The sequence below is a fragment of the Protopterus annectens genome, chromosome 8.part0 (assembly GCF_019279795.1).
Source record: "Protopterus annectens isolate FY-2018-M chromosome 8.part0, PAN1.0, whole genome shotgun sequence".
Classification (NCBI taxonomy): domain Eukaryota; kingdom Metazoa; phylum Chordata; order Ceratodontiformes; family Protopteridae; genus Protopterus; species Protopterus annectens.
Window position 1 is genome coordinate 1640007716 of NC_056741.1, and position 12260 is coordinate 1640019975.

At 43.6% G+C, this 12260-nt stretch overlaps 1 protein-coding gene across 1 annotated transcript in view; it reads right to left on the bottom strand.

The window, feature by feature from the left end:
• Positions 1–12260, bottom strand: part of NCAPD3 (non-SMC condensin II complex subunit D3) — a gene marked incomplete in the record, with an annotated part of 2635837 nt that overhangs the window by 547389 nt on the left and 2076188 nt on the right. Inside the window, 1 exon segment of the mRNA XM_044081165.1 lies at positions 10859–11038. Within this exon segment, the coding sequence (XP_043937100.1) occupies positions 10859–11038 (180 nt within the window).

A 12260-nucleotide genomic window follows, 5' to 3' on the forward strand; every position in this document is an offset into this window, starting at 1 on the left:
CCAGTAGCTCTCCTTGACAGAGGCACTAGGAACTAAGGTTGGGTGGCATGATGCCAGGGTAATCATATGGGCTAAGCTTGTAAAGGCTCCTGGGCCATTAGCCTAGTACACACCTATGAACCTATAAACATGTCCCGTGGCAGTCTTTATGGGGAATCTGTCTCCCACACTAACATTTTCCTTTCCTGGATGACATGAACCCTAAGTATGCAAGAAAAAGAAGAAACCCAACAAGGTTCAGTAGAAACTAACTCAGAAAAGGGCATTCAGACATGTATTTAACTGTGACATTCAGAATGGTGGCAATAAAGTTCTGAGCATGGTGCATACGTATGTATGTGCTATGCCTGTATGGGGGAACATACACCTGACGTACGATGCTAGAAGGATATAAAGTTATGTATACTGGCCAGATGTTCGGATATCCCTGGCGGAAGACCCTACATGTTATGAAAATTCCAACAGAGATAAGAAAGAACATCAGAAAATATATATATATGCAGGTGAAAATTGACATCATTCTATAATATATTGTAGCTACATAGAAGAATACAAATATTAATACACTTGACATGTAGAATATTACACATAAATCATTAAAGCATAAATACAATATCATGCAGCATTGAAAGATGTCATAAGTGCTCAAAGCAAATGCAGAGTAGAAAATTAAAACAGTAGATAAGCAGGAGGAGAGGAAAAGAGGAGAGAGTGGCATAGATATGGGTGGTAGGAGAAATATTGAGTAAAAGCAAGTTTAAGAGTTAGTGAAATACAGTTTTACTTCTTTGGTCATGCTTCAGTTTCTGTACATCTCCCTAATATCGAATCATACAAATCTGACAGTTTTACTTTATGTTTATTTTATTTAAATTTGTTTACAGAGGTAGAACACACTGATCAACCAATGACCGATTACAGGCTCAGTCACACTTGATAGCCCTGATTCCAAGAACCTGTAGATGTGTATACTTTTCATCTGGTATGACCACTCACCTTTTCCTGTTCCTCAGTAGTACTTAAATGACCCTGCAAAAAAAAAAGTTGTTCTTTTTAGAGTTCAGGGCCTGTAAGTCAGGCATAAGACAGTCTCAAAGGCACCCTAAAACATAAGAACCACAGCTGGAATTATCATATGTTTAACTTCATGTCTAGCAATTTCAGACTTCATTTCTTGCATTCAAGAAAGTTTACCTCTCCCTCTGTCAACTGAAATGCTCTTATATTAAATTCATTGTCTACCTGAAAGAGATGCCTTCTAGTGGAGGCCCAGAAGAAACTTTGTCAAAATCAGTATCAGTCGGCAAAGGAGAGAGATGGTCTGGTTACAATATACCAGAGATGCCTCCCCTATTATCCAGCTGTGATGACCACTCCAGGAAAGGATCCTTCTTTTAGTCTGATATGCTACGCTCAAAGTAGAAAGTAATGGAGGTACCTAAAAGTAGCTATTACTCACTGCCAAGATGCTCAACATCCCTTGGCAAATTTATAAAAAAAAAGCAGGGGGTGAGGTACCTTTCAGAGGCACAGGTGGCTAAATTCATGGCTAATGAAATAGCCAGCAGCCCATGAAGTGCAGAAAGGTCTTAAGAGTGGGCTTTCTACAGTAGAGGCCTAGTCAATTAAATCCAACAGTATTTCCAGCTGTCAGGTAAAATGGGCAATTCATTTAATAGACTGGCTCCTTAATGTACAACTGGGAACTCGGATCCAGCTGTGGGGTAAATAAAAAATCTAATCAAGCCCTGTCTTTTCTCCAAGACAAGGAATTCCACTGTCCACCTCGGGGTTGGGTCAAACTAAGTAGGCACCTAGAATGGAAAGAATGAATCTATAACTCTCCAAGACCATTATCTTAAGACCTACAGGGGTGGTACTTCACTGACCACACATTTCCCAACTGTGCACTTCTGTACAGTAACCTTCCTAGGTTTGTCCACTTCCTTACACTTGCTTCCTTCAATAACTCTGCAGACAGTTTACTGCTTAAAAACAGGAGGATGTTTATTTAGATAATGGAAGGAAAACAGGCACCCCTTATCCAGCACAATGATCAAGTTTATTGCTCTCTTGTGAATAACCACAGTATATATATTATCCCTCAGGATAATGGTAACTTTTTCATTGAACATTAAAGATCCCAGAAAAAAGTTACTTTAAACACTGAATTTAAGCACTAAAATTGCAATGCAGTCAAAGAAGCAACATAATCTGTCTGCTTGGGATGACATGATTGACAGACCATGATTCTTTGCCAGAGATGGCCTGCATCTGTCACCCCTGGGTTTACGGATACTGGCTAAGGCTCTTGCCACCCCTATTGTGCCTTTTTTAGGCGGTGTTCCAAAGACCAAATTACCGCTGTTTGTTTGTGTCTTTCGGCTTTTCCCGGTTAGGGGTCGCCACAGCGGAACACCGGTCCGCTAATGACTGGCAGAAGATTTTTATGTGCTGGCTTGCCGGGCCTAATGCACAACCTTCAACGAAGGAACACCCATTCACGCATGTCGACACACAGAAGATGCTCTAACTCAGAATCGAATGGGCAACTTTTAACTGTGAGGCGACAACGCTACCGCAGCATCACCACCGCAGTATACACCAAATTGTAACAGCTATAAATTATTGCAATCTGAGGGTCATTCTGCTCAATGCTAGAAGTCTAAATCTCAAGATGCACTCGCTCGAAGCACTCCTCAAATTGGAGAACTTCGACATTTGTGCTGTAACGGAGACCTGGTTTAAAGCAGCAGAAAGCACCAATGCGCTACCAGGTTATAACTCATTCCACACCTTTCGCCTTCAGAACATGGACCGAAGCTCCAAAGGTGGTGGTGTCTCCATATTTATAAAGGATATACACACCTCCAGACTAGTAGCCCAGCATAACGCATCTCAGATACTCCAGGTACAACTAACATTGGGTAAGACAGAGATTCAGGTCATAGCTTGCTATAGGTCCCCACCCATGTCCCAGAACTCTCACTCCACATTCCTAAACACCCTGGAAATGATTAAGATCCAACCCAACACACTCATACTAGGTGACTTCAACTACCCCTCCATCAACTGGGAAAACTACTCATGCACCAATGCACTGGCCCACCACTTCCTGGAATTCATCAATTCCAATGCCCTGGACCAGCTCAATCTTACCACCATTAGAGGAAGCAACATCCTTGACCTGGTTCTAACTAACATGGGCAACCTTTGCTCTACACCAATAGTGAATTCCTCCCTGGCTAGATCCAACAACAAACTAATCACCATGGAAATCAACATCTCACCCACACCCACCGCAAAAGTATCCACTATAAAAAACTTCTCCAAAGCTGACTTTGGACTCCTAAAAATAGAGGTGGCTAACTTCACGGTACCCATGCCAATGGAAAATAGATGCATGACTGCCGAATCATACACCAATGTACTGTACGAACATGTACATAAATGCATGGAAATAGCCATACCCAAAAGAACCAAGACACTCTCCTCTAAAAAAAGGAAGACAATCTGGTGGTCTCCTGCCATTAATAAACTCTCCAACAGAAGGAAGAAACTGTTGCAGTAAAAGGTGCAGTTCCAAGACTGGAAAAATTCCCTTATTAGCCTCAACAAAAAGTTGAGATCCCTCATCAAAACCTCCAAAGCCAGCTATGAAGGCAGAATTGCGGCATACATTAAAAACAACCACAAAGCCTTCTATAGTTATATCAAGAATCTCCACGGCAATACCCAGATTTGCTCTGAGTCACTGCACAATGGTACCTCCTATACTGAGCCAACATACTGGCTGACAGAGTCAGTACCAACTTTACCCCCCCCCCCCAAAATACTGGAAGAATGTCAGGCACCCAGCATTACTGCAGCACAGGTTAAAGCTGCATTGTCCAAGGCCAAGAATACAGCTTCCATGGGACCCGACAATATCGCTAGCTGTGTTTTACATGAATTACAAAGTGAATTGGTACCACATCTGTGTGCCCTGTTCACTCACAGCCTCACCTCAGGCTTTGTCCCTTCCGAATGGCACACTGCTACATTCATCCCTCTCTATAAAGGAGGATTGACTACAGACCCTGGAAATTATCGCCCCATTAGCCTGAATAGTCTGATATACAAGGCTATGGAGCGCATCATGGACCTAATTAACAAGGCTATAGGGAATCTTCAAACTCTAGATTCCACGCAATTTGGTTTTGTGAAAGGTAGATCATGCTTGCTCAACCCGGTTGACTCCTTTGAGTCAGTCACCAGAGCTGTGAATGGTTCATAGGTTCATACTAGGCTATCTGCCCGAGGGCATTTACAAGCCTAGCCCATAGTTTTGTGGCTTACGCCACCCCTTTAGTTTGGAGAAACTATGCCCATTATTTTGCTGTGCCTCTGTCGAGCAGTGACACTGAGGTAACCCCTGGGGTGTATCTGCGATCTCCCATCCATTGGTCAACATTCCTCTTGAACAAGGCCAGCGAGGTGCTCTGCCTCACATATACCGGGATTTTGTTCCACAGCATAGGGAGTCTTTGGGTGATGAATCTATCCCTCCAGCACATCCTATTAATAACCGAGTCGAGGTTTAAGTCTCCCGCCCTTGTGGCTCTGAGGGATCTAGATTTTTTGAGATGAAGCATGTTCATCAAATCTGGGTTTGACATGGCCTTGTATGTCAGGCACAGGTCACCTCTGAGCAAGCGGTAAGCAACTGAATATAGCTGGAGTTCTTTCAGTCGGGCAGCATAAGACAGATTTTTGAGACCCTTTATCCTTTTGGTGAGGAACTTTTGTGGCCTCTCCAGCTGCTGCAAGTGTCGGGTCAGATACATTCCGAATGGGGCATTGTACTCAACCATTGGTCTGATGAGTGATGAGTATAGGAGACTATGACCTCCCTTGATCTAGATGTGAATCCCTTCATGATAAGGTGGGCAATGTAGAAGGTCTTCCTAACTACTTTAGCAATATGAGTGTCGAATGAAAGGTTACTGTCAACCTGGGTCCCCAGGTCCCTGATAACTTCTTCTGTGATCAGTGGATTGCCACCTATATGGTAGCTAGGGGTAACCTTGTTTTTCCCGAAGGGTATGACTATGCATTTCTTGGCATTTAACTTTAGGCCATGGCTCTGGCACCAGTTATCCGTTTCTGTGAGACCCTTCTGAAGGATATCTGTGTCAGATGTGTTTTCGACTTCGGCGCCCAGTTTGCAGTCATCTGCAAACTTTGTCAGCCATAACCCTCCTGTGTTTGCTTGCACTTCAGAAAAGTAGATGCCAAACAAGAGTGGGCCCAGGACTGAGCCCTGTGGGACACCACTTGTGACAGGCTTTGAGTCTGACATGGCGCCAGCAACTCTGACCCTGTGGGTTCTGTCACTCAGCCAGTTTGCAACCCATCTTGTAATGTATGGGTTTACATTTAAGTTGATGAGTTTTTCAATGATACCCGAGTGGGGTATTGTATCGAAAGCCTTCGCCAGGTCTAGGTAGGCTGTATGGACTGCCTTTCCCTCGCCAATGGCCTTGGTGACTGTTTCAAAAAGTCAACCAAGTTTAAAAGGCATGATCTGCCTTTGACAAAGCCAAACTGGGTTGGATCCAAAGTCTGCAAATTCCCTATGTCTTTATTTATGAGATCCATTATGATCCTCTCCATGGCTTTGCAGATAAGGCTTGTCAAGCTAATGGGACGGTAATTTCCAGGGTCGGTGGAGGCACCGCCTTTGTGAAGTGGGACCACAGTCGCTGTGCACCACTCCTGGGTATGTATCCGGAGGTGAGACTAAGATTAAACAGCTGTCCTAACTGTGGGTTTAATTCCTCGTTGAGTTAAGTGGAGCACACAGCCGGGGACACCATCAGGTCCCATGGATGCTGTGTTCTTTGCCTTGGAGAGAGCAGTTCTCACCTGGGCGTTAGAGATGTTTGGGGGGCTACAATAATTTGGTATAGATATCTCTCCTTTTGGGAGGGGGGGGGGGAGTTTGCACTGAACCTGTCAGCCAGTATGTTGGCAATGTCTGTAGGATCAGTAATCTTCACATCAATTTGGACTAATTCTGAGCATATCTGGGAGTTTCCTCCTAGGTTTCTGACATAGCTAAAGAATGCCTTATGGTTGTCTTTAGAGTCCTTAGCTATTTTTCTCTCAAAATTAGCTTTGGATGATTTTATGAGAGCTCTTAGCTTTTTACTTATAGTGATCAGCGGTGTCTTACCTTTTAAGGATTTTGCTCTATCTTGTAGTAGCTTTCTCCTTTTATTGTAGAGTTTGTTTATGGCTGGGGTCCACCAGACTGGACGCTTGCCTTTGGTACAGAGAGTCTTTGTTTTGCTTGGGATTGCCTGATCCATGCAGCCCTGCAGGTGCTGGTAGAAGGCATTTGTAAGTGATTCAGCGGTTTGAGTAATGTTTACCACCGGCTCGGGGGCCTTAAAGGAGACCACACTAGTCTTAAGCAGTGTGAAGTCGGCTTTCGAGAAGTTCTTTACTGTGGTCTTTTTTAATTCGGGTGGGGGCGGGATAAGGACCTCCAGCGAGATTAGTTTGTGATCTGATCTCACCAGTGAAAGGTATACTTCCGGTGTTGAACATTGTGCTCCCATGTTCGTGATGATGAGATCAAGTATGTTTTCTCCTCTTGTGGGGATGGTGACTAGTTGTTCCATGGCATTTGAGTTTATGAATTCCAGGAACTTTTGGGCTAGAGTGTTTGGGCTTGAGTAGTGTTCCCAGTCTATATTAGGGTAGTTGAAGTCACCTAGTATGATGGTGTTCGGAGATACATTTATCCCCTCCAGTGTTTTCAGGAAGGCCATGTGAGGTTCCTGAGTTTGCGAGGGTGGCCTGTAACATGCTACAAATTGCAGAGCAGTCTTGCCTATGGTTAATTGCACCTGGATGGTTTCCGATGCATCGTGCGTTGCCACCAATCTTGAGGTGTGGGTGTCCTTGATGAATATGGATACCCCCCACCTTTCTTGGTATTGTCCGGATTTTGGGGCCGGAACGCATGATATGAGGTAAAACCTGAGAGTGCTGGGGTGCTCTCAGGAGCCTTGAACCAGGTTTCTGTCACAGCACAGACATCGATGTTCTCCATACTGAGAAGGGCCTCGAGTGTGTGCATCTTGAGGTTAAGACTTCTGGCATTGAGCAGCATTACCCTTAGTTTTTTTTCTTTGTTGTGTTCTAGGGTGGTAGGTTTAGAATTTGAGCCTTGCCTAAAAAGGCACTATGGGGTGGCAAGAGCCTTTGCCAAAATCCGGAATCCCAGGGGTGACAGGTGCAAGCCGTCCCTTGCGAAGCAGCGTGGCTTGTCCAGCATGTCATCCCAGGCAGACAGACATTGGATCCCCTTTGAATGACACCAGAGTTTAAGCCAATTGTTAAAGCTGATCATCTTATCTCTGTATTGTGCATCATTCTTGGTGAAGGTAGGATACTGCTCAAGGTCAGGGTCATACCTGCTTGGGCTACATAATCAGAGAGCTCCTCTATGTCTCTTTTCATGTAGTCCAAGGAGGTACGTCTCAGGTCGTTTACACCAGCGTGGACAATGATTGAGTCGTACTTGTACCTGCTGTTGAGAGACCTGAGTGCTTGCGTTATGTGGTGGATTCTAGCGCCCGACAGGCAGCTTACTGTGACCTTTTCCTTACTCAGTCTGGTGAGCGGGACGTCAGTGTGTCTGACTATGGAGTCACCAATGACTAGTGTGTCTGGCATTGTGTTTGGCCTTAAGGGCTGTGACTGCTTGACACTCTGACTGTGTGGTCTATGTGTTGCAGGTGTTGTGTTCTGAGGTGGTAGTTGTTTGGGTGTCTGCTTTGGTGGCCTCTGCTGTTTTGGTAGATTTTTGATCAGAGCCTCCGAGTATGTCTTTGTGTGTTTATGTGTATGATTTGAGGTTGTGATGGTATTATGTGAGACTGGGTCTATAGTGTGTGTGGTTACCTTCTCCTCCTGTCTGGTCTTGCCAGTCCTATGTTGAGAGAGCTCAGCCTCCAGTTTGGCCGTATAGTTGCATCTCTCGCATGTATTTGTGTTTTGTGGGAGGAGGAGAGGGTTGTCTGTGTACATGAGGCAATTGTGACATTGCCTCAATATTCCCAGGTTCACCAGCTGAGCAGGAGAGGACATTAGCAACTGATCCCTCGACATGCTAGAAGGAATAGACGGAAAAACTTAAAAAAGGTTTTGGGGGGAGTGGGTGACCGAGAAATGGGGTTTGCTTTTTTGGGGTACTATCTATAACAAGAGTGCTGTATCAAGGTGATAAGTACTGTAGGAGCAAGTGCTGGGCTATACAGATAGAGAATAGAGGGTAAAGCAGTTCATACAGCCTACCACGATCTGGTCATGGCCTTTGATACCACTCCTCACTCAGGAATTATTGACACAGTCACCAAACTAGGCATCAACCCTATATCTTTAGGTGGGTTGCAAATTGGCTCACAGATGGAACCCACAGTGTGAAAGTAGCGGACTCCAAGTCAGACTGCTGACTCCAAGTCAGACTGCCGATCAGTCATGAGGGATCAGTCCTGGGTCCTCTCCTGTTTGGCATCTACTTCTCAGAAGTCCAGGCCAACAGAGATAGACTCTGGATGACCAAGTTCACAGACAACTGCAAGCTGGGAGCCATTAATAACTCTCCAAGTGATGCATATATCCTACAGACAGGCCTCACTGAGACCAATGACTGGTGTCAAAACCATGGCCTTAAGCTTAATGGCAAAAAATGCATCATCCCCTTTGAGAAAACCTCAGTTCCCACTAATTACCACATCGATGGGAGTCCACTGAACACTGAAGGAGTTATAAGAAATCTGGGGACACAGGTTGACAGCGACGTCTCCTTCAACCAACACATTGCCACTGTGGTCAGAAAGTCGTCCTATGTGGCACATCTCATTATCAAAGGTTTTGCATCCAGGATGAAAAGTCATAATTTCTCTCTATTCCCTCATTAGACCAGTCATCGAGTATAATGTCCTATTTGGCATGGACCTCACTAAACACCTGCAACAGCTGGAGAGGCCATAAAAGTACATCACGAAGAGTACCCTAGGCCTTAAAAACGTCCTAAAAAAACTCCAGCTATTCTCTGTCTCATATTGTCTACTAAGAGCCAATCTCTGCTTGACTCACAAAGCCATGTCTGACTCAGCTCTGTTAGAAATGCTACATCTAAAGAAATCCCAATCCCTCCGCACCACACGCTCCAGAGACCTCAACCTCATTACTACAATCAACAGAACATGCTGGAGGGACAGGTTCATAACCCAGAGACTGCCCATGCTCTGGAATAGACTTCCCATACATGTCAAGCAGAGCACTTCACTGGCCCACGGACAGAAATCTTGATGAGTGGATGGGAAATAGAAAGTTCATCCCGGGGACCACTCCAGTGGCTCTACTTACTACAGCCACTGGGAAATTATGTCGGGCAACACAATGCCAGGGCACTTCTATGGGCTAGGCTTGCAAAGGCTCCAAGGCCATTAGCCTAGTACACACCTATAAACCTATAATGTGAATACAAGAATCTCAAAGGGGTACTTGCCACTGAAGAAATATGCTAAAACAAAAGACGTACTTAAAAGAAACAAGCAATTATTCCTTACCTGAAGAAAAAAAAGTGAGTTCCTTTGTCAAATCTCCTTCTGTTACCCATTCATTACAGCAGGAACCAATGCTCATACGCAACAGGCATATGGTGAAAAAGTGTAGTACGGTCAAAGTTAGTAAACAACTCTACCCTTAATGCACAGTAGAGGAAATATCCTACTCCAAAATGATAATGTAGTCAGGGATCTTGAAACCGGTTATAATTCCCTCTCCTTCAATGACAATGTAGCAACTCTAGTCAAAGAATACGTCACTTACCACAATTAATATCTAAAGGCATACCATCCAGGTAAAAAGTTACCACCCCTCTGTATGCAGGCCTAATTAGATCAGTTACTAATTACTTTGTCATTTCCTGCTCCTTCTGAAGTACCTTTCTACACAAACAGGAAGGCCCCACAGTGCACTTTACCAAGAAGATTGCTAGCTTGAATTCTTCAAATTAAGAGGAAAGGCTTGAAGCAATATCCCTTTACTTGGTTTCTTATAGGCTTTTATAGACTGACCCAAGTCTTGACATCCATATCATTATGGACCCCATCCTCCTTGATCTTGTATATCTATACAAGTCAAATAGCTCCACTAATACTAGAACTAGGAACTTGGATCTCAATCATCACCTAAATAAAACACAACGGAGAGACAAATTACCAAATGCCTACCACAGCTCTGTTTAACTTGCAGAGAAATTCTGTCCCAAAGAGACACCATAGCATCCTTTGAATTAGACCTGGATGACTGGATGGGTACATACACATTTATTCTAGGACTGACTTGCTCTGGGTTTTTTTATTTTTTTTTTTAAACTCCTTCATTGAATTACCACTTGTGACATAGGCACATTTACATTTATATAAAAGTAATCAAACTGTATTAACAAGTTAACATTAACTAACATGCTTCACATATATTGCTATATGGGCATTGCCACGGTACAGTCTTCTGATGCTATTGCATTGTATTTCCAATGATCACCTTACAACCAAAGTTTATTAATATCTTCACTGCAAGGGGGAAAACCAGCCTGCGACTGCTTGTGAAGTAAATCCAGAGAAGAGTTAATCCAAAGAATAAGGAATTTTACTGCAGTACAATTCCTTACAATAAACAATGTTTCATTTCTGAAAGCACTAAACCGGTAAATGTAAAACACCGAGTACAGACTGTGATGTACCCAGCTCTGTGGTACTAGGACATTTGCTTAATACACTGTCTCCCCTCCTACCTGTGGTGTTCCTGGAACATTTGCTACATCAGTATTCAGTTCAGTAATCTGATTTTCTTGTTCTTTCTCCCTCTCTAGCTGCTCTTCATATTTTCGCATATCATATTCAATTTCAGCAGCTAGCTGCTTATCAGCAGCAAAGATATCTTTAATTTCATTTCGATAATCCTGCATCATTTCCTGAAAAACAAAGAGATGAGATGTTAAGAAAAATGACATCACACAATGCCTACTTTGAAATAAAGAATTCTGCTTTAACTTTAAGGAAAACAAAGTGATTAGTTAGCACAAAGAAATCAAGGTTCTTTCCTGAAACTAAATATCTCATTATTAAGCAAAACATATTCAAATCCTCTGTTTGCATTTGTGGAGAAATGAACGAACTGTTGTTTTAAAAAACAACAACAAAAAAAAAAGCCCAGAAAGCGCATTTATTTATTTTTTGTCCAGTCCTACCTGCCCACTGAGCCCTGTTCTTCAGGCTGCTTTATAGACTCATTATTTCCAATGGGATGAGAGCTCTATGAGCCAGTCATCACCTTCAGATGAGTCAAATGAGCTTGGTGTGGCAACAGTCATCTGCATGCACAGGATTGGGGTTTTTCACTTTAAGCTCTAATATCCCCTTGGGCACCCCTGTGTGTCCAGGCAACTGGGATGCAGGGCGCAGGAGGCCTTTCCGATGTCCTTTCACACCTCCACATGCGACAGTAATAACATTCTGGAGTGATGCCATCTCTTCATTTAGGAGTCTATTACAGACAGCATTTCTTGACACATACTCCAAACCTTTCCTCATGAGGAATGGTGAGCATGTAAGCCTCGTCATTCATCTCCTCCTCTGCACCAGTTGCACCATGTGCCCATATACTAACTGAACTCTGGTTACCTGGGACATGGTCAGGGTTCTATCCCTCTGCCAGTGAAGATGTCCAGCAAAGCCAAGTTATACTGCCAAAGCTTACTTTAAGCCACAGTACGACTTACCCCAAATCAACACAGGTTTAAAACCATGCAAGGGATCAATAAACACAAAACAGAAAAACATAACAAAAGATATTCAGCCATTTTCATTAAAACCACCTTGTCACCTGGCTTGATCACACTAGTGGAACCCTAACTGTAATGCAGAAATTTTGGGTGGAAGCAGTCCCTGAGGATCTAGCCAAGGGATGGGAAGTAGCGGGATTTTGTTTGAGGCAAGTACCTTTAATAAACAGGGTGCCTGGAATTTTGTTGGAGGATATGAATGTATCACAAAATACCATCATACTGGGAGACTCCAACTACCCTAACATAGATTGGGTACATTATTCTAGCCCTAACACCCTAGCCCAAAGGTTCCTGGAATTCATAAATTCAAATGCACTGGAACAACTAGTCACCTCTCCCACTAGGGGAG